The sequence below is a fragment of the Haliotis cracherodii genome, unplaced genomic scaffold (assembly GCF_022045235.1).
Source record: "Haliotis cracherodii isolate W230 unplaced genomic scaffold, xgHalCrac1.p SCAF_4, whole genome shotgun sequence".
In the NCBI taxonomy this organism is placed as follows: domain Eukaryota; kingdom Metazoa; phylum Mollusca; class Gastropoda; order Lepetellida; family Haliotidae; genus Haliotis; species Haliotis cracherodii.
In genome coordinates this window covers 71,192,523-71,216,410 of record NW_027266297.1, presented here as the reverse complement: position 1 = coordinate 71,216,410, position 23,888 = coordinate 71,192,523, and the positions used below count along the sequence as shown (strand labels likewise).

The following is a 23,888-nucleotide window of genomic DNA, read 5'->3' as shown; positions in this document are numbered from 1 at the left end:
TCTGCGAGCAAGACGTCATGTCCGACGCGGTATATTGAGTCGACAACATCGTCATCACAGGGTATGATCTCAACTACGATAGAGAGATAGACGAATCAAGATTTCTCGTCCGTGGAGGGGATGGAAGAGTACGGGTCTACAGACGTCGGGGAGAACGTTATGCCAGAAACTGCGTACAGGAAGTGGACAGGTTTGGTGAGGGTAGCGTTATGATGAAGGCGGCTATCTCTCATCATGGCAGGACAGGTTTGGTCCATATCCAGGGTAATCTTACGGCTCAAAGATACATCAACTTAATTCTCATACCACACGTCCTTCCAATTGCAGCCAACAGCAACGGTGTATTCCAGCAGGACAACACTCGACAGCATACAGCATGGATCACAAGAGCCTGCCTACACAACAACAACATTGGTATTCTCCCCTGGCCCTCCAGATCCCCGGATTTGAACCCGATAGAGCACCTGTGGGATGAATTGGATAGACGGCTACGTCGACGTCAACCATGCACAACCCCTGACGTTGCAGCAGTTGACTTTTGCGTTGCAGGCCGAGTGGGCTACCATTCCCAAGGATGTGATTCGCATACTCGTCTCTTCCATGGACAGGAGATGTCAGGCCGATATCAATTCCATCCGGGGACATAAGCGTCATTGATGGTAGCTGCTGACCTTCACCTTGGACGTTTCTATGTACCGATAACTGAGATGACTACAATCAATAAGTGTTGTGGAGCGTTTCTTTTTTTTTAAAGAATATATTACAAAATTAACTAAGTTTACAAATCAAAACAAATTACTGCACAGCAATTACAATGGCAGTACACAACAGAGTGAGTGGTAGCACAATATTCAATGGCAATATATAATATGATGGTATTGGTCAGTATCAAATACCAAAAATACAGTGGTGATAGCAAAAGGCATTGATAATAATACTAGTATATATTCACCAAGTGGTCAATCTTTCGAAATGGGCTAGCCAGGGAATCCGGCATGATGAGTGAAAGCTGGTTCCGATGTGATGAAATATGTGAGAGTTACGTAGACACGCTATTCCCCCTCATATACAGATATCTGACTGATATCATGAGCATCGATCCCCGCAATTGAGATACCATGACATGCACCCGATCCCGTTTGTCGCCTATTACGACAAGAAGAGTCGTCTTTTACGGCAAGCATATGGGTTACTGAAGACCTATTCTACCCCGGACCTGCACGGGTCTGGCGGAAAGCAATAACACACCCACGAGAAAGACCCTCGTCTTGTGATTCAACACTTGGTACAGAGTGTTCATTGCCGTGATACGGACTATTTAACTAAAAGCGGCGTAGGCCTATCTCATTCACTCGTTATCTTTCAGTTGTCAGCATGTTTTTTGTTTTTTTTAAAAATGGTATCACAACTGTCCTCAATACACCTTTCGTTACGACGACAGTTTAGTTGAGCTACACCTGGGACTGACTTTGGGTTCGGGGATTATAGACGAGGGAATCCTATCGTCCGATCACACAACGTGTTTATATATTTAGATGTGCATAGTATGACCTGAAATCGATGCAAAGACTACAAAGACACTATTGTCAACCAAAAACAGCTGTTGGCCTCGTTCAGCTAAGTATTGATGTCAACTTCCACTTTCGGTTTAGTTGTGATAAACATGCGTGGTCGAGGCAGCGAGTAACCGCCACTACACTGTCAGCAGTGCTAATGTGGAAATTACCCGTGACAGTGGGTTTCACCGAAATGGTAAATGTCTGAGACCTGCATCACTTTCCCCCCGCATTAAGCTGACACGCCGCAATATAACTAATACTGTTAAAAGCGGCGTTGAACCCAACTCACTCAATTCCAGGACTGCCAATGGAGTATGGTAAAAGTGTAAATGAATATTTCATTATATGTTCTGACTTCAGTTCTATTGTACATGTGAAGGTGTCTGATAGTGTTGAATCTGACCACCAGCCCCTGCAATTGTCTTGTTTGTTCCCCTGAAAACCTGATGGTGATCTGCGCTCTGATCACAAGTGTTGTGAAAGTTTTGTTCTCTCTCAGAGACATTGTGTTTGAAAATGGTTAATAATAGTGACACTATTTTGAATTAGGTTGTATCTTTAGTATTAGATGCTGCTGAATGGATGAAGAAGATTGGTTATCAAGGGCAACTCTGCCCTCGTTTAAGTATTGGAGAAAACACGTTTACGAGGTTTTGGTAGACAGAGCATGCCCTGGGGAGAGGGAAAAACCAAGGGGGCGAAGCGGTTTTTCCCTCTCCCCAGGGCATGCTCTGTCTACCAAAAACCGAGGGAAAGTGTATTTCCATACTTAGAAACCGAAAAAAAAGAAACTTAAAACAACATTCATCAACATTTTTTATGTTTCGAACATACTTTCCATGAACCTTAGGAAACGCGCGTAAAATATCTGTTGCTCGCGTACGGATCTTGAAAAGGACATTCTAAAAACCAGTGTGGCTTATCAACACCTCTGTACACTCACTGGGCTACAGATATGAAGGTTGCGAGTTCGATCCTCGGGAATATAAAGAAAACATTTGTCGTTTGATTTTACATTTCATTCCATGTTACAATCTGGACGGAAGTTACATTAATTTAATACCCAGGGCCCGGTTGTTCAGAACCCGGTTAACTCTTAACCAGCCGTTAAGTCAGTGTTAACTCTCCGTTAAATTTAACCAAATGGTTATGTTGTTTCCCAAAGCATGGTTATCTTTAACGACTGGTTAAACACCCGTTAAAGTTAACACACCTCCCGACCTCCGTTAAATACGTAACAGCTTGGTTATCTTTGAAACAAAATGGCGTTCATGGTTAGGCCTAGCGCCGCTTTTATGGTTCCAGAGGTTAATGCGAGACAACAGAAGCGATTCCGAGCTGTTAATTTTGCATTAATGAACTACACAGACAGTGAACTTCGTGATAGGTACATATTTGGGCGGGAATCTATCAACTACATCGCCAATATACTGAGGGAAGATTTGGAGCGCCCTACACAACGTAGCCATGCTCTAAACGTCGATCAACAACTGATGATAGCTTTCTGTTTTTACGTAAGTGGTAGTTTCCTTCAAGGGATTGGTTTTACGATGGGGGTGGACAAAAGTACAGTTTCACGTGTCATAGTCGATGTGACTGATGCCTTGGTTAAAAGAAAGAACGAATTCATAAAATGGCCAACACAAGAATGCTACATACGTCAGGTTCAAGATGGATTTTTCGCCCTTGGTGGTTTTCCGAGTGTCCTAGGTTGCATTGATGGTACACACATACGTATTCAGGCACCGACCAGAGATGAACCAGCTTTCGTTAATCGGAAAGGATACCACAGTATCAACGTACAGGCAGTGTGCGACCACGAAGGTACGTCTTGTGAGATTAGAGTACTGTCCCTTTTTGCAATTAGAGTAGCTTCCCTTCCAAGGTCTATAAAATTCCGCATTAAAAAGATTCGGAATTAGACAAATAATGAAAGGTTTGCGTAAATGCTCTCATTACTCTTAATAAATACAAATGGGATATTCTAGTCAGCGAACAAGGGATGTTTTTAAAGTTCTTTTCAGCTCAAAGCTGTGTCAAGAGACTGTAATTTTAAGAAAATATAGCTGTAAGAAGTTTGTAATATATAATATATATGCCTATAATAGAAAATACATTAATCCATCACGAACATTGCTTATTTATTTTAATTATTGTCTAATTTGTAGGTAAATTTACGAATGTGTGTGTTAAATGGCCGGGATCAACTCATGATAGCCACATATTTAGTACCTCTACTTTGTGTGAATACTTAGAGAGGTCGCCCACTTCAATATCAGATGGCTTTCTATTGGGAGACAGTGGATATCCTTGCAGACCTTTTCTCGAAACCCCATACATGACTCCACAAGGCAATGCTCAGCAGAGATACAATGACAGCTTGTGTGCTACAAGAGTTACAATAGAAAGAACATTTGGTCGATGGAAAAGACGGTTTCATGTACTTCATTCTGAGGTAAATATGCATAGTATATTTGTGTACTTAATTTGACCAATGTTTTACTTTTCTACATCTATTCTTGATTTATTTCATCACTTTAAGGTTTGGAGTCATGGTTTTGTGTGTTCCAATGCTTCACGTTTTACATCGACCACATAGCAGAAACAAATAATTTTCCAAGAATCCTAACTAACATATCCAATTACTAGTAATTATATTACTAATTCAAAGAAGCAAACAAGTTGCTTCTAAAATGTAGATTTTAATGTGACATTCTGTATTTATGTATTTGACACAAACATTTCTTGTTTATTCAACAGATAAGGATGAGTCCACGCCGTGAGTATCAGATTGTCCTTGCCTGTGCTGTCCTCCACAATATATCCATATTACTGAATGAGCCATTACAAGATGACAACGACAACCCAGATGAACAGCCAACAGTGGACACATATGGCGGAAGGCATGATGGACGAGGCATTAGAGATCATATTGCCAATACCTTCTTCTCCAGCTAATAAACTACAAACAGAGGACACAAGAATTACATATAGTGATAATTAAACTGCAGGTTTATTACATCATAGAAAGTAACAGTTGAGATGGACTGAAATTGTCAATATCATCACGTTGCAGTATTTGCTCAAGGAGTTGAATTTGTAGCTTAAGTTTCTTTTTTTCCATTTCCTGTTTTTCTAGCTCTCCTGATAGAACTCTTTCCTGTAATTGATAGACTCTTTCTGAAGAACTGAGTTTTGTAATTTCTTTTCTGAACTTGAGTTGCCTGGCTGGACGTCCGTCATCAAGTCTTGGTGCTGCTTCACTGTGCTCTGTTTCTGGAGATTCTCTGACTTCAGGACTTTGTGATGTTGGGGTTGAGGTAGTAGCTGCTGGAGTAGGATCTGTGGCACCAGTTGGCAACCCAGGTTCAGCCACTGATTAACGTTCAGCAGAACCTGGAGGAATAAACAATTATCATAAATATTTATGGTTTTGTCTGTGCTTCTATTAGGGATTACGGCTTAAGAAAACTTATATACGGAACTACTCTTGTTTTAATCATTTATAATTCAGAGAAAGACAATATACTATGGATGTTATTGGCTATTAATGTATTGACTAACATCAACAGAATATTCACTTCATTGCAAATTCAGGAGACCGAAATTATGTTGACTGTGTCTTTATGGCTCTGACTATTCGTTTCGTCTTAATGTGTATAACTGAATTATTCATTTTATTATATTTTCATTAAATTCATTTTACTACCGCTTCACAATAATTTACCTTACTGACCTTGACCTCTACATATGGAGGAGCGGAAGCGTGCTCATAAATAATCTTTGCTCACAGAGGAATTTGTGAAATATAAACGTGACCAAGTCAGGTTTGTCATAAGGTTTTGGAATAGCATTACTTTACGTATCCACTGTTACAGCAGATATCCCGCTCTTGCTAAAACAAAAGGCTTTGATGTTGACACCACAGAAGAGAAATTGCGTCACATTCCGTCGCCTGATGGAGGCTCACGAAATTGTGTTCAACAATCTTATATTCGTTTCTACGGTTTACAGCAACGTAGACTGGGTTGATATTATAATAATACTCGTGAATCTCACGTGAATAGTAAAAGTTCATACAATGTTGGCTGCATCCACAGAAAAGTTCCTGTTTCTTTTCTTTCTTATTTTCCTTGGAGTTTCCTCAGTCATCGACGCTGTTTCGGTTATTATTCGATACGACACAGTGACGGAAGTACTAATGCTTGGAATTCTGGGATAATATTTAACCTAATCGGTGCTTTAACCAAGATGTTAAAATTTAACCGAGTGGTTAGCTAACCTTATGGTTATCTATTGATCCCGCAACAGTATTTTAACGGCTGGTTAACTAACGTGTGGTTAAATATTTAATGGTTGGTTAGGAGTTACTGAAGACCTATTCTACCCCGGACCTGCACGGGTCTGGCGGAAAGCAATGACACACCCACGAGAAAGACCCTCGTCTTGTGATTCAACACTTGGTACAGAGTGTTCACTGCCGTGATACGGACTATTTAACTAAAAGCGGCGTAGGCCTATCTCATTCACTCGTTATCTTTCAGTTGTCAGCATGTTTTTTGTTTTTTTTAAAAATGGTATCACAACTGTCCTCAATACACCTTTCGTTACGACGACGGTTTAGTTGAGCTACACCTGGAACTGACTTTGGGTTCGGGGATTATAGACGAGGGAATCCTATCGTCCGATCACACAACGTGTTTATATATTTAGATGTGCATAGTATGACCTGAAATCGAATAATTTGTAATTTATAAGTTCGTCTTTGTAAACGCCATTCAAATCGATTCTGAATCACCTCAATTCAAACGACTACAAAACAGCTGTGGGCCTCGTTCAGCGAAGTATTGATTTCAACTTCTACTTTTACTTTCGGTTTAGTTGTGATAAACAGGCGTGGTCGAGGCAGCGAGTAACCGCCACTACACTGTCAGCAGTGCTAATGTGGAAATTCTGTTCACTTTTACTTTCGTTTTATTTGAGATAAATAGGCTTTGTCGACGCAACGTGTTCATTCCGCTAGCCTGTCTTGATCTCCACGTCTAACTATTGACTGCAGAGAGTGAACACGATACTCCACAGAAAATGAAGATACACACGCATGCCCTGCTGCTGTTGACAACTCACCTGGTCTTTCTCTCGACACTGGCAGGTACGTTGATGTCCTGCAGCAACACTTTACCGTATTTCCTCCACACAGGAGAACTGCGGCGTGAAGTAAAAAGTGACATTCATTTAAAGCAGACAATTTTCCGATGAACGTGTTATGGGAAAATCGTCAATTTCGATATATTTTGATAATGCAGACTCTTTCATTAGGTTATACCGGTATTTCGTAATACCGTAACGCCTGAAGTCCAGTGTCTCTCAGTTACCTTTACATCTGATGTCCAGCGTGTGTCAGTTACCTTTAGGATGGAACTCCAGCGTTTCTTTGTTACCTTTACGTCGGATGGCCATCATTACTTAGTTACCTTTACGTCGGGTGTCCATCATTACTTAGTTACCTTTACGTCGGATGTCCAGCGTTTCTTTGTTACCTTTACGTCGGATGGTCATCATTACTTAGTTACCTTTACGTCGGATGTCCAGCGTTTCTTTGTTACCTTTACGTCGGATGTCCAGCGTTTCTTTGTTACCTTTACGTCGAATGTCCATCATTACTTGGTTACCTTTACGTCGGATGTTCAGCGTTTCTTAGTTACCTTTACGTCGGATGTCCAGCATTACTTGGTTACCTTTACGTCGAAAGCCCAGCTTTTCTTAGCCCCTTACGTCGGAAATCCAGCGTTTGTTAGTTACCTTTACCGTACTGTTTATTACTTTGTTTTCTAGATGCTAAGAAGAGGTCCAACAGCATCAGGAGTGAGAGCAAGGTAAGTTGAGAAACTCTTCACACGTCCTCAAGGCTGACTCATTGACGCACTTCAATAAGGTAAGAAGTTTTGAAAGATAACACTGTATCTGTCACGTCCACCATGGTAGAATAACGACCGCCCTGCAAAAGTCACGCCCACCCTGCCAGATTCACGCCCACCCTGCAAGAATCACGCCCATCCTGTAAGAGTCACGCCCACCCTACCAGAATCACGCCCATCCTGCCAGAATAATGGCCACTCTGCTAGAATAACGACCACCCTGCTAGAATTACCGCCACCCGCTCAATATCATGGCAGCCAGTTCCCTATCATGTACGACACGTATCGTACCGCCCCTGCAATCATGTCCACGGTTAATGTGAAGCTGATGCCAGCTGTGTCTGTTGCAGGGTCCACCCAGCAGACTCGACACCGACAACCCTCTTCTGCCGGGCATGACCCACGGGGAGACGCTCACCAAGTTTATAGACAGGAAAATACGCCCAACCACAAAGTTTAACAAGCGATGTGCCAAGATAATCGACGAACTTGTCCGCACGCTAGAGGCAAAGTCAAGCCCCTTCAACATCAAGGGAATTGTAAAGGTACACGCAAGTTCATACGTTGGTAATATTAGTCAGTCAAGCATATCCATCTCTGCAGAGCTGAAACGCTTTTATACGAAACCCAATGACAACAGTCATTCTGTCAAAGTCCACTTCACGGTCGAATCCCACAGCCCACAGTAAGTGAGGTGAAATGGGGTTCGCGTTCAAGATAATTGCACTTGTGTTTGCGTGCGTGCGTGCGTGCGTGCGTGCGCGTGTCTGTGTGCGCGCGTGTGGCTGCTTGTGCTAGTCCGGACTAATGCAAATTTTATAGTGCTAGCCAACTGAGATACCATGCCGCGCAATTGGGAAACAATGACATGCATCAACCAGTTCAGCGAGCCTGATCGACCACCAGATCCCGTTAGTCGCCTCTTACGACAAGCATGGGTTGCTGAAGACTTGTTCTAACTCGGATCTTCATGGGTCGTATTGCATTTGTCTAACACCCGGCTGTTTGTATTCAGGGTGGGTCGCTGGGCAAGGGCACATCCGTGACGGACAGGTCGGACATCGACCTCGTTATCTTCTTCAACGACTACAATACCGTCAAGGGTCTAATGAAGTACAAGGATAAACTGCTGCAGAAGCTCAAGACCTTTGTGGAAGACGAGTGGCCGGAGCACTTCATATACAAACAAACAACGCCCTTGTCTGTCCAGTTCTACTTAAAGATCGACGAGGAGGATGCCGAGCACGAAGTGGACCTGCTACCGGCGCTAGACATCACCAAGAAAGGGCGTACGTAGCGTATAATAGACGTACACAGTGGACGTAGCGTATGACATACGTATAAAATATGTACAACGTGAACGTACCCTAGTGTATACGTATAATATACGTACATAGTTGACGTAGCAAATAGCATCCGTATAACATGCGTACATATTGGACGTAGCGTATAGCATACGTAAAATATGCGTACATAGTGGACGTAGTGTATGGTATAAGTATAATATACGTACATAGTGGACGTAGTGTATGGCATACGTATAATATACGTACATAGTGGACGTAGCGTATAGCATACGTATAATATATGTACATATTGGACGTAGCGTATAGTATACGTATAATATACGCATATAGTGAAACGTAGCGTAAAGCATACGTATAATATACGTACATTGTGGACATAGCGTATAGCATACTTATAATATACATACATAGTGGACGTAGTGTATGACATGCGTATAATATACGTACAAAGTGGACGTAGCGTATAGCATACGTATAATACACGTACATAGTGGACGTAGCGTATGGCATACGTATAATATACGTACATAGTGGACGTAGTGTATTGCATACGTATAACATGCGTACATATTGGACGTAGCGTATAGCATACGTATAACATGCGTACATATTGGACTTGGTGTATAGCATACGTAAAATATGCGTACATAGTGGACGTAGTGTATGGCATACGTTTAATATACGTACATAGTGGACATAGCGTATAGCATACGTATAATATACGTACATAGTGAAACGTAGCGTATAGCATACCTATAATATACGTACATTGTGGACGTAGCGTATAGCATATGTATAATATACATACATAGTGGACGTAGTGTATGACATACGTAAAATATGCGTACATATTGGACGTAGCGTATAGCATGCGTAAAATATGCGTACATAGTGGACATAGCGTATAGAATACGTATAACATGGGTACATATTGGACGAAGCGTATAGCATGCGTAAAATATACGTACATATTGGACGTAGCGTATAGCATACGTATAATATACGTACATAGTAAACGTAGTGAATGGCATACGTATAATATACGTACATAGTGGACATAGCGTATAGCATACATATAATATACGTACATAGTGAAACGTAGTGTATGGCATACGTATAATATACGTTCATAGTGGACGTAGCGTATAGCATACTTGTATAATATGGCATAAGTGTAATATACGTACATAGTGGATGTAGCGTATAGTATACATATAACATACGTACATAGTGGACGTAGCGTATAGCATACGTATAATATACCTACATATTGAATGTAGCGTATAGCATATGTATAATATATGGCATACGTATAATATAAGTACATAGTGGACGTAGGGTATAGCATACGTATAACATACGTGCATTGTGGACGTAGCGTATGGCATACGTATAATATACGTACATAGTGGACGTAGTGTATGACATGCGTATAATATACGTACAAAGTGGACGTAGCGTATAGCATACGTATGATATACGTACATAGTGGACGTAGAGTATGGCATACGTATAATATACGTACATAGTGGACGTAGCGTATAGCATATGTATCATATAAGTACATAGTGGACATAGCGTATATCATACGTATGATATACGTACATAATGAAACGTAGCGTATGGCATACGTATAATATACGTACATAGTGGACGTAGCGTATAGCATACGTATAATATATGGCATAAGTATAATATACGTACATAGTGGACGTAGCGTAAAGCATACGTATAACATACGTACATAGTGGACGTAGCATATGGCATACCTATAATATACGTACATAGTGGACGTAGCGTATGGCATACGTATAATATACGTACATAGTGGACGTAGTGTATGACTTGCGTATAATATACGTACAAAGTGGACGTAGCGTATAGCATACGTATAATATACGTACATAGTGGACGTAGCGTATGGCATACGTATAATATACGTACAAAGTGGACGTAGCGTATAGCATACGTATAATATACGTACATAGTGGACGTAGCGTATGGCATACGTATAATATACATACATAGTGGACGTAGTGTATGACATGCGTATAATATACGTACAGAGTTGACATCATAGTTTATCTTAGTATTCGAACCTAAAGGGACAGTGTTGTTTGAAATCTGACATACGAAAGGCTGTTTCTTGAACAATCTTTGAACTTAGGCTCTGCGTCTTGTTTCTGTCAGGCATTTTCTTCAGCACATGATTACTAGTATATGTTCATCTGAACATTGTGACGGACAGTTGGTATTAGCGGCTTCGTAATTCCTCCTGTGTTTGCAGGTAAGCTGTCGGAGATTTATCAGGAGATGCTGGATCAGGCGCCCAAGGTCCGGGACCACTACTCCAGCTGTCTAAGTCCCCTACAACTCAAGTTCGTCACCCACACAGACGGGATGGCAACTCCGGGAAAGGTCAAGGATGTCATGCGACTTCTCAAATACTGGGCCAAGGTAAGAACCTCTACGCACAAGTATGTTGAAGGTTTAATTCCATTCGTTCATGCAGTCTTAGATGTAATGTTTAAAGTGAGGGAGGGAGGGTGGGTTGGTGGGTGGGTGTCTGAGTGGTTGGGTGTGTTGTTGAGTGCCTGAGTCAGTGTACGACCCCTCTCCACACAACAAGAAGGAAAAAAGAAGAAAAAAAGTGTCTGACAACTCATAAATTAGATTGCGGAAGAATTTGTCATTGGAACCAACGACTAGCGGAACCTGCCACATGAAGGATTCAACGCTGGTGTCATGGAACCACAAGCAATACGCAATACAGCATAGACTTTGGAAAGTTGGAAATGTTTGCATATATTCTCACTCTGAGAGTGTTCTGTGGGAAACATCTCCACATCAGGTGACCAGGTTGTCTGTGTAAAGTTGAAGACATCCACTGATAGAGTCTTGCTATGTCAGTGTAAGGTTGAAAACGTCCACTGATGGAGTCTTGCTATGTCTTTGTATTGTTGAAGACAAGGACGAAAGGTTAAGGACGTCCACTGATAGAGTCTTGCTATGTCTGTATAGGGTTGACGACGTCCACTGATAGAGTCTTGCTATGTCTGTGTAAGGTTGACGACGTCCACTGATAGAGTCTTCCTATGTTTGTGTAAGGTTGAGGACAACACACTGATAGAGTCTTCCTATGTCTGTGTAAGGTTGAAAACGTCCACTGATAGAGTCTTGCCATGTCTGTGTAAGGTTGAAAACGTCCACTGATAGAGTCTTGCTATGTCTGTGTAAAGTTGAAAACGTCCACTGATAGAGTCATGCTATGTCTGTGTAAGCTTGAGGACGTCCACTGATAGAGTATTCCTATGTTTGTGTAAGGTTGAGGACAACACACTGATAGAGTCTTGCTATGTCTGTGTATTGTTGAAGACAAGGACGAAAGGTTAAGGACGTCCACTGATAGAGTCTTGCTATGTCTGTGAAGGGTTGACGACGTCCACTGATAGAGTCTTCCTATGTTTGTGTAAGGTTGAGGACAACACACTGATAGAGTCTTCCTATGTCTGTGTAAGGTTGAAAACGTCCACTGATAGAGTCTTGCCATGTCTGTGTAAGGTTGAAAACGTCCACTGATAGAGTCTTCCTATGTCTGTGTAAAGTTGAGGACGTCCACTGATGGAGTCATGCTATGTCTGTGTAAGGTTGACGACGTCCACTGATAGTCTTCCTATGTCTGTGTAAGGCTGACGACGTCCACTGATAGAGTCTTCCTATGTCTGTGTAAGGTTGAAAACGTCCACTGATAGAGTCTTGCCATGTCTGTGTAAGGTTGAAAACGTCCACTGATAGAGTCTTGCTATGTCTGTGTAAAGTTGAAAACGTCCACTGATGGAGTCATGCTATGTCTGTGTAAGGTTGAGGACGTCCACTGATAGAGTCTTCCTATGTTTGTGTAAGGTTGAGGACAACACACTGATAGAGTCGTTCTATGTCTGTGTATTGTTGAAGACAAGGACGAAAGGTTAAGGACGTCCACTGATAGAGTCTTGCTATATCTGTGTAGGGTTGACGACGTCCACTGATAGAGTCTTGCTATGTCTGTGTAGGGTTGACGGCGTCCACTGATAGAGTCTTCCTATGTTTGTGTAAGGTTGAGGACAACACACTGATAGAGTCTTCCTATATCTGTGTAAGGATGAAAACGTCCACTGATAGAGTCTTGCCATGTCTGTGTAAGGTTGAAAACGTCCACTAATAGAGTCTTGCTATGTCTGTGTAAAGTTGAAGACGTCCACTGATAGAGTCATGCTATGTCTGTGTAAGGTTGAAAACGTCCACTGATAGAGTCTTGCTATGTCTGTGTAAGGTTGAAAACGTCCACTGATAGAGTCTTACTATGTTTGTGTAAGGTTGACAACGTCCACTGATAGAGTCTTCCTATGTTTGTGTAAGGTTGACGACGTCCACTGATAGAGTCTTCCTATGTTTGTGTAAGATTAACGACGTCCACTGATATAGTCTTGCTATGTCTGTGTAAGGTTGAAGACGTCCACTGATAGAGTCTTCCTATGTTTGTGTAAGGTTGACGACGTCCACTGATATAGTCTTGCTATGTCTGTGTAAGGTTGAAGACGTCCACTGATAGAGTCTTCCTATGTTTGTGGAGGGTTGAGGACGTCCACTGATAGAGTCTTCCTATGTCTGTGTAAGGTTGAAGACGTCCACTGATAGAGTCTTCCTATTCCTGTGTAAGGTTGAAGACGTCCACTGATAGAGTATTGCTATGTCTGTGTAAGGTTGAGGACGTTCCACTGATAGTGTCTTCCTGTGCCTGTGTAAGGTTGAAGACGTCCACTGATAGAGTCTTCCTATGTCTGTGTAAGGTTGAAGACGTCCACTGATAGAGTATTGCTATGTCTGTGTAAGGTTGAGGACGTTCCACTGATAGAGTCTTCCTATGTCTGTGTAAGGTTGGAGACGTTCCACTGATAGAGTCTTCCTATGTCTGTGTAAGGTTGAAGACGTCCACTGATAGTGTATTGCTATGTCTGTGTAAGGTTGAGGACGTTCCACTGATAGAGTCTTCCTATGCCTGTGTAAGGTTGAAGACGTCCACTGATAGAGTCTTCCTATGTCTGTGTAAGGTTGACGACGTCCACTGATAGAGTCTTCCTATGTCTGTGTAAGGTTGGGGACGTCCACTGATAGAGTCTTCCTATGTCTGTGTAAGGTTGAAGACGTCCACTGATAGGGTATTGCTATGTCTGTGTATTGTTGAAGACAAGGACGAAAGGTTAAGGACGTCCACTGATAGAGTCTTGCTATGTCTGTGAAGGGTTGACGACGTCCACTGATAGAGTCTTCCTATGTTTGTGTAAGGTTGAGGACAACACACTGATAGAGTCTTCCTATGTCTGTGTAAGGTTGAAAACGTCCACTGATAGAGTCTTGCCATGTCTGTGTAAGGTTGAAAACGTCCACTGATAGAGTCTTCCTATGTCTGTGTAAAGTTGAGGACGTCCACTGATAGAGTCTTGCTATGTCTGTGTAAGGTTGAAAACGTCCACTGATAGAGTCTTGCTATGTCTGTGTAAGGTTGACAACGTCCACTGATAGAGTCTTCCTATGTTTGTGTAAGGTTGAAGACGTCCACTGATATAGTCTTGCTATGTCTGTGTAAGGTTGAAGACGTCCACTGATAGAGTCTTCCTATGTTTGTGTAGGGTTGAGGACGTCCACTGATAGAGTCTTGCTATGTCTGTGTGAGGTTGAGAACGTCCACTGATAGAGTCTTGCTATGTCTGTGTTTGTTGAGGACGTCCACTGATTGAGTATTGCTTTTATGTCAGGCTAAGGACGTCCACTGATAGAGTCTTTCTATGTCTGTGTATTGTTGAAGACAAGGACGTAAGGTTAAGGACGTCCACTGCTAGAGTCTTGCTATGTTTGTTTATTGTTGAGGACGTCCACTGATAGAGTCTTGCTATGTTTGTGTGAGGTTGTGGACGTCCACTGATAGAATTTTCCTATGCCTGTGTAAGGTTGAAGACGTCCACTGATAGAGTCTTCCTATGTCTGTGTAAGGTTGACGACGTCCACAGATAGAGTCTTGCTGTGTCTATGTATTGTTGACGACGTCCACTGATAGAGTCTTGCTGTCTCTGTGTAAGGTTGAGGACGTTCCACTGATAGAGTTTTCCTATGTCTGTGTAAGGTTGAAGACGTCCACTGATAGAGTCTTCCTATTCCTGTGTAAGGTTGAAGACGTCCACTGATAGAGTCTTCCTATGTCTGTGTAAGGTTGAAGACGTCCACTGATAGAGTATTGCTATGTCTGTGTAAGGTTGAGGACGTTCCACTGATAGAGTCTTCCTATGTCTGTGTAAGGTTGAAGACGTCCACTGATAGAGTATTGCTATGTCTGTGTAAGGTTGAAGACGTCCACTGATAGAGTATTGCTATGTCTGTGTAAGGTTGAGGACGTTCCACTGATAGAGTCTTCCTATGTCTGTGTAAGGTTGAAGACGTCCACTGATAGTGTATTGCTATGTCTGTGTAAGGTTGAGGACGTTCCACTGATAGAGTCTTTTTATGTCTGTGTAAGGTTGACGACGTCCACTGATAGAGTCTTCCTATGTCTGTGTAAAGTTGACGACGTCCACTGATAGAGTCTTCCTATGTCTGTGTAAGGTTGAAAACGTCCACTGATAGAGTCTTGCCATGTCTGTGTAAGGTTGAAAACGTCCACTGATAGAGTCTTGCTATGTCTGTGTAAAGTTGAGGACGTCCACTGATAGAGTCATGCTATGTCTGTGTAAGGTTGAAAACGTCCACTGATAGAGTCTTGCTATGTCTGTGTAAGGTTGAAAACGTCCACTGATAGAGTCTTCCTATGTTTGTGTAAGGTTGACAACGTCCACTGATAAAGTCTTCCTATGTTTGTGTAAGGTTGACGACGTCCACTGATAGAGTCTTCCTATGTTTGTGTAAGATTGAAGACGTCCACTGATATAGTCTTGCTATGTCTGTGTAAGGTTGAAGACGTCCACTGATAGAGTCTTCCTATGTTTGTGTAAGGTTGACGACGTCCACTGATATAGTCTTCCTATGTCTGTGTAAGGTTGACGACGTCCACTGATAGTCTTCCTATGTCTGTGTAAGGCTGACGACGTCCACTGATAGAGTCTTCCTATGTCTGTGTAAGGTTGAAAACGTCCACTGATAGAGTCTTGCCATGTCTGTGTAAGGTTGAAAACGTCCACTGATAGAGTCTTGCTATGTCTGTGTAAAGTTGAAAACGTCCACTGATGGAGTCATGCTATGTCTGTGTAAGGTTGAGGACGTCCACTGATAGAGTCTTCCTATGTTTGTGTAAGGTTGAGGACAACACACTGATAGAGTCGTTCTATGTCTGTGTATTGTTGAAGACAAGGACGAAAGGTTAAGGACGTCCACTGATAGAGTCTTGCTATATCTGTGTAGGGTTGACGACGTCCACTGATAGAGTCTTGCTATGTCTGTGTAGGGTTGACGGCGTCCACTGATAGAGTCTTCCTATGTTTGTGTAAGGTTGAGGACAACACACTGATAGAGTCTTCCTATATCTGTGTAAGGATGAAAACGTCCACTGATAGAGTCTTGCCATGTCTGTGTAAGGTTGAAAACGTCCACTAATAGAGTCTTGCTATGTCTGTGTAAAGTTGAAGACGTCCACTGATAGAGTCATGCTATGTCTGTGTAAGGTTGAAAACGTCCACTGATAGAGTCTTGCTATGTCTGTGTAAGGTTGAAGACGTCCACTGATAGAGTCTTCCTATGTTTGTGTAAGGTTGACAACGTCCACTGATAGAGTCTTCCTATGTTTGTGTAAGGTTGACGACGTCCACTGATAGAGTCTTCCTATGTTTGTGTAAGATTAACGACGTCCACTGATATAGTCTTGCTATGTCTGTGTAAGGTTGAAGACGTCCACTGATAGAGTCTTCCTATGTTTGTGTAAGGTTGACGACGTCCACTGATATAGTCTTGCTATGTCTGTGTAAGGTTGAAGACGTCCACTGATAGAGTCTTCCTATGTTTGTGGAGGGTTGAGGACGTCCACTGATAGAGTCTTCCTATGTCTGTGTAAGGTTGAAGACGTCCACTGATAGAGTCTTCCTATTCCTGTGTAAGGTTGAAGACGTCCACTGATAGAGTATTGCTATGTCTGTGTAAGGTTGAGGACGTTCCACTGATAGTGTCTTCCTGTGCCTGTGTAAGGTTGAAGACGTCCACTGATAGAGTCTTCCTATGTCTGTGTAAGGTTGAAGACGTCCACTGATAGAGTATTGCTATGTCTGTGTAAGGTTGAGGACGTTCCACTGATAGAGTCTTCCTATGTCTGTGTAAGGTTGGAGACGTTCCACTGATAGAGTCTTCCTATGTCTGTGTAAGGTTGAAGACGTCCACTGATAGTGTATTGCTATGTCTGTGTAAGGTTGAGGACGTTCCACTGATAGAGTCTTCCTATGCCTGTGTAAGGTTGAAGACGTCCACTGATAGAGTCTTCCTATGTCTGTGTAAGGTTGACGACGTCCACTGATAGAGTCTTCCTATGTCTGTGTAAGGTTGGGGACGTCCACTGATAGAGTCTTCCTATGTCTGTGTAAGGTTGAAGACGTCCACTGATAGGGTATTGCTATGTCTGTGTAAGGTTGAGGACGTTCCACTGATAGAGTCTTCCTATGCCTGTGTAAGGTTGAAGACGTCCACTGATAGAGTCTTCCTATGTCTGTGTAAGGTTGACGACGTCCACTGATAGAGTCTTGCTATGTCTGTGTAAGGTTGACGACGTCCACTGATAGAGTCTTCCTGTGTCTGTGTAAGGTTGAAGACGTCCACTGATAGAGTATTGCTATGTCTGTGTAAGGTTGACGACGTCCACTGATAGAGTCTTCCTGTGTCTGTGTAAGGTTGAAGACGTCCACTGATAGAGTATTGCTATGTCTGTGTAAGGTTGAGGACGTTCCACTGATAGAGTCTTCCTATGCCTGTGTAAGGTTGAAGACGTCCACTGATAGAGTCTTCCTATGTCTGTGTAAGGTTGACGACGTCCACTGATAGAGTCTTCCTATGTCTGTGTAAGGTTGAGGACGTCCACTGATAGAGTCTTCCTATGTCTGTGTAAGGTTGAAGACGTCCACTGATAGGGTATTGCTATGTCTGTGTAAGGTTGAGGACGTTCCACTGATAGAGTCTTCCTATGCCTGTGTAAGGTTGAAGACGTCCACTGATAGAGTCTTCCTATGTCTGTGTAAGGTTGACGACGTCCACTGATAGAGTCTTGCTATGTCTGTGTAAGGTTGACGACGTCCACTGATAGAGTCTTCCTGTGTCTGTGTAAGGTTGAAGACGTCCACTGATAGAGTATTGCTATGTCTGTGTAAGGTTGACGACGTCCACTGATAGAGTCTTCCTGTGTCTGTGTAAGGTTGAAGACGTCCACTGATAGAGTATTGCTATGTCTGTGTAAGGTTGAGGACGTTCCACTGATAGAGTCTTCCTATGCCTGTGTAAGGTTGAAGACGTCCACTGATAGAGTATTGCTATGTCTGTGTAAGGTTGACGACGTCCACTGATAGAGTCTTCCTGTGTCTGTGTAAGGTTGAAGACGTCCACTGATAGAGTATTGCTATGTCTGTGTAAGGTTGAGGACGTTCCACTGATAGAGTCTTCCTATGCCTGTGTAAGGTTGAAGACGTCCACTGATAGAGTCTTCCTATGTCTGTGTAAGGTTGACGACGTCCACTGATAGAGTCTTCCTATGTCTGTGTAAGGTTGAGGACGTCCACTGATAGAGTCTTCCTATGTCTGTGTAAGGTTGAAGACGTCCACTGATAGGGTATTGCTATGTCTGTGTAAGGTTGAGGACGTTCCACTGATAGAGTCTTCCTATGCCTGTGTAAGGTTGAAGACGTCCACTGATAGAGTCTTCCTATGTCTGTGTAAGGTTGACGACGTCCACTGATAGAGTCTTGCTATGTCTGTGTAAGGTTGACGACGTCCACTGATAGAGTCTTCCTGTGTCTGTGTAAGGTTGAAGACGTCCACTGATAGAGTATTGCTATGTCTGTGTAAGGTTGACGACGTCCACTGATAGAGTCTTCCTGTGTCTGTGTAAGGTTGAAGACGTCCACTGATAGAGTATTGCTATGTCTGTGTAAGGTTGAGGACGTTCCACTGATAGAGTCTTCCTATGCCTGTGTAAGGTTGAAGACGTCCACTGATAGAGTCTTCCTATGTCTGTGTAAGGTTGACGACGTCCACTGATAGAGTCTTCCTATGTCTGTGTAAGGTTGACGACGTCCACAGATAGAGTCTTGCTGTGTCTATGTATTGTTGAAGACGTCCACTGATAGAGTATTGCTATGTCTGTGTAAGGTTGAGGACGTTCCACTGAGGTCCTACTTCCTGGAGCTGCTGCTGGTCCGACAGTGGAGGGAGGATGGCAAGCAGGAGGACATCGACACGGAGGCCTATCTGTACCAGACCCTCAAACAACTCGCACAGCTGGGAAAGATGGCGATCGCCTTCAGCGACAACTACAACTACATGGTCTACGTCCCAAATATGTAAGTGACATAACTCAGTTTCAGGTGAAAATAATCCTACAAATTCTACAAAAAGATACCGCTTCACATGTACACATCCTACGATAGTGTTGTCATCCACACACACACACACACACACACACGCGCATGCACGCACGCACGCACGCACGCACGCACGCACAATTAGACTGTGATGTATTTGTGTGTTGGTTTGTTGTTTAACGCCACACTCAGTCATATTCCAGCTATATGATTGCGGTCTGTACATAATACAAGTCTGGACCAGACAACCCAGTAATTGATATCATGATCATAGATCTACACAATTGGGATACGATGCCATGCATCAACCAAGTCAGCGAGCCTGACCACCCGATCCCGTTAGTCGCCTCTTACGACAAGAATAGTCATCTTTTACGGCAAGCATGGGTTGCTAAAGATCTATTCTACCAAGGATCTTCACGGGTCGCCTGTGATGTTGTTCCTAGACGTTTACCACTTAGGTGAAGCCAGTTAGCACGGGTTTGGTGAACACACGTTCAGCGGATCCTGTTACAGCTGCCTGACTAAACTCCCATATAATTATGCAGATGTGACAAGCAATAGCTGCACCGCTTACCCATGATGATACACCCTCACTATCATCGCATTTTCATCGGTATGATTTTATGTTTGTGATTTAATAATGTGCGTTGTTTATAACAGTAAGACGCCGTTTCTACTTGATCCTGCCAACCCCTTCAAGAACGTGGCACCGTCGTCCAAGCGCGATGTCGACATGGTTGTGCGCAAGTCTGAGATCCTGTTGGAGAGAGGCTGGCCCGGGTCACCCCATCTGTCAGACGAACTGTGACTCATGCTGGCCATATTGTCAGCGTCTTCATCTTGATGCAATACCACGGGGCACATAAACCAGGGGCACATGAACAAGGGGCACATGAACAAGGGGCAAATGAACCAGGGACACATGAACCAGGGGCACATGAACAAGGGGCACATGAACCAGGAGCACATCAACCAGGAGCACATGAACAAGGGACACATGAACCAGGGACACATGAACAAGGGGCACATGAACCAGGGACACATGAACCAGGAGCACATGAACCAGGAGCACATGAACCAGGGGCACATGAACAAGGAGCACATGAACAAGGGACACATGAACAAGGGGCACATGAACAAGGAGCACATGAACCAGGGACACATGAACAAGGGACACATGAACAAGGGACACATGAACAAGGAGCACATGAACAAGGGACACATGAACAAGGGACACATGAACAAGGAGCACATGAACAAGGGACACATGAACAAGGGACACATGAACAAGGGACACATGAACAAGGGACACATGAACCAGGGACACATGAACAAGGGACACATGAACAAGGAGCACATGAACAAGGAGCACATGAACAAGGGACACATGAACAAGGGGCACATGAACAAGGAGCACATGAACAAGGGACACATGAACAAGGGGCACATGAACAAGGGACACATGAACAAGGGACACATGAACAAGGGGCACATAAACCAGGGGCACATGAACAAGGGACACATGAACAAGGAGCACATGAACCAGGGACACATGAACAAGGGACACATGAACAAGGGACACATGAACAAGGGGCACATAAACCAGGGGCACATGAACAAGGGACACATGAACAAGGGGCACATGAACCAGGGGCACATGAACAAGGGGCACATGAACCAGGAGCACATGAACCAGGAGCACATGAACAAGGGACACATGAACCAGGGACACATGAACAAGGGGCACATGAACCAGGGACACATGAACCAGGAGCACATGAACCAGGAGCACATGAACCAGAGGCACATGAACAAGGAGCACATGAACAAGGGACACATGAACAAGGGGCACATGAACAAGGGACACATGAACAAGGGGCACATGAACAAGGAGCACATGAACAAGGGACACATGAACAAGGGGCACATGAACAAGGGACACATGAACAAGGGACACATGAACAAGGGACACATGAACAAGGGACACATGAACAAGGGGCACATGAACAAGGAGCACATGAACAAGGGACACATGAACAAGGGACACATGAACAAGGAGCACATGAACAAGGGGCACATGAACAAGGGGCACATGAACAAGGGGCACATGAACAAGGGACACATGAACAAGGAGCACATGAACCAGGGACACATGAACAAGGGACACATGAACCAGGGGCACATAAACCAGAGGCATTTGAACCAGGGACACATGCAGTTTGAAAAGTTTGGGCATGTACCTGTTGGCTGTATTTTAGCTGTTCAGGTGGTTGTTTAATTTTTCTGTGACCATGTACGTATGTATGTATGTATGTATGTATGTATGTATGTATGTACATGGTGTCAACACATTTACAAATAAATGTAGTTTTGTTACTCGATGTTGGCGTTTTCCTTATTATCGGGTTGCATGAATGTACAGTGTGTTTCACTCACAGTGCACCACACAAAAAGTGCCTCACTTTTGAACTGTTTAAAATGGTCTCACAATGATTTAGACCCGTGAAGATCCGGGGTGGATAGGTCTTCAGCGACCCATTCTTGCCGTAAAAGGCGACTATGCTTGTCGTGTGGGAGACTAACGGGATCAGGTCGTCAGGCTCCTGACTTGGCTGAAGCATCGTATCCTAATTGTTAGGATCGATGCTCATGATGTCAATCCCTGGGTTATCTCGTCCAGACTCGATTATATACAGACCTCCGTCAAATTGCTGGAATGTTGCTGAGTGTGGCGTTAAACAACAAACAAACAAAACACAACGATTTGATTTCTTATGCTAACAATTTTATATCAGTGTCGAATATCTGGTATATATGATCACAGTACATGATTAAATTGATTAAATGCATCTAGTAACCGTTTAAACATTGAATGTATAAAGAATACACGGTCATGGGGAGGGGGGGGGGGGCGGGGGTCGTAGTTAAACTGACAGTACTGCAAAATCCATTGCACGATTCCAAATACATCATAAGTATGTCTTTATTATGAATCACTTACTATTGATGATTCCGGGTGTTCTCGAACATGTGTTTATGAATCACTACTGGATAGTGATGACACCGGGTGTTCTCGAACATGTGTTTATGAATCACTACTAGATAGTGATGACACCGGGCGTTCTCGAACATGTGTTTATGAATCACTACTAGATAGTGATGACACCCGGTGTTCTCGAACATGTGTTTATGAATCACTACTAGATAGTGATGACACCGGGTGTTCTCGAACATGTGTTTATGAATCACTACTAGATAGTGATGACACCGGGTTCTCTCGAACATGTGTTTATGAATCACTACTAGATAGTGATGACACCGGGTGTTTTCGAACATGTGTTTATGAATCACTAACTAGTGATGACACCGGGTTCTCTCGAACATGTGTTTATGAATCACTAACTAGTGATGACACCAGGTGCTAGGGTAAATGTGAACAATACACTGGAACATAAGCAATGAGTTATACGCTTGGCATTTGGGAAAGGAGAAGAGACTGTAACTAGGGTGAGTTTTTCTTCATGGGTAGAGGCCTGATCCCCCACAGTTTACTGTCCCCGTAGTAGATGTAGCGCGTTACTTCCCCAATGGTAGTGTTCATGTACTTGATGTTCTCTGGGGTCATGTCGTCGTAGCCGGCGTGGCCGTATGCGAGGACGTAGAGGTGTATGACGTAGTTGTCCCTCCTCCAGTTCCACAGTTTGCCTTCTTCAAACAGGTACTCGCGCATCTTGTAGTTGGGCTTACACAAGGACGTCTCCTCGATGTGGATGAGGTTAGGTCTGCGGAGGGAGATGATGTTGGGGATGATGTTGGAGTGAGTCTGGAAGTCGTTTGTGAAGGTGGCGTATCGAGGGTACCAGATACGGAAGAAATCCGACCATGGTTTACAGAACATCATGCCGTTAGCCAAAACGTACCACTCCTCGTGTCCCATAACGACGTCATACTTCAACAGAGGGTCGACAGGGTTTACCACGATTGAGTCAAAGTCAAAATACATGCCGCCATATTCCATCAAAGCTTCCATACGAATGACATCTGAAACATGAATTCCTCGCAGAATTATATGGCCATATAAATGAGCGATTCGCTTCCTGTAAACAAAAAACAAGTTGTTAACGCTCGTCACAGCTTGACGCCAGTAATGACCAGTGGGGAGGTTATTGTGCCAGAAGTATATCCGCAGTGGCCGGATGTGACGTTGAATAGCCATCATAGATAGCAGCTGGAAAAATTGAAATTCTACGCCTTTTTCATTAATCCACACTAGATGAACAATTCTGGGAACAACGTCGTGGTCGTTGGTGACGTTGACCTTGTAGTTGACACGCTGGTTTAACTGGTCGTAGAAGTCATAGAGCCGCGTGTATGTATAAATCACGTGACCGTCTCGAATGGACATAGGACAGATGTTGGACTCAAGACAGTCCACGGGTAGTTCAACTGTAAGCGTGCGGTTCGGTTCTGCCTGCCTGTCTGTGAGCGTCTGTCTGCTCACATGTGGCGACACAATGTCCGCGA

General features: G+C 43.3%; 3 protein-coding genes across 3 annotated transcripts; all 3 read left to right on the top strand.

Moving 5' to 3' along the window:
• The first annotated feature begins 120 nt into the window (after positions 1–120).
• Positions 121–4,517, top strand: LOC139479643 (putative nuclease HARBI1). Its single transcript, XM_071262484.1, has 4 exons — positions 121–195; positions 3,224–3,383; positions 3,815–4,014; positions 4,320–4,517. Exons 1-4 carry the CDS (start codon positions 121–123, stop codon positions 4,515–4,517), a joined length of 633 nt encoding a protein of 210 aa, XP_071118585.1.
• Positions 4,518–6,556: 2,039 nt separating this feature from the next.
• On the top strand, positions 6,557–20,261 carry LOC139478955 (2'-5'-oligoadenylate synthase 1-like). Its single transcript, XM_071261673.1, has 7 exons — positions 6,557–6,711; positions 7,395–7,435; positions 7,828–8,022; positions 8,493–8,766; positions 11,072–11,241; positions 19,150–19,340; positions 20,025–20,261. The coding sequence occupies exons 1-7, from the start codon at positions 6,645–6,647 to the stop codon at positions 20,170–20,172; spliced, it is 1,086 nt and encodes a 361-aa protein (XP_071117774.1). The 5' UTR covers positions 6,557–6,644; the 3' UTR covers positions 20,173–20,261.
• Positions 20,130–21,648, top strand: LOC139478954 (ribosome-binding protein 1-like). The gene has a single exon (XM_071261672.1). It carries the CDS (start codon positions 20,208–20,210, stop codon positions 21,585–21,587), a length of 1,380 nt encoding a protein of 459 aa, XP_071117773.1. The 5' UTR covers positions 20,130–20,207; the 3' UTR covers positions 21,588–21,648.
• Positions 21,649–23,888: the final 2,240 nt, after the last annotated feature.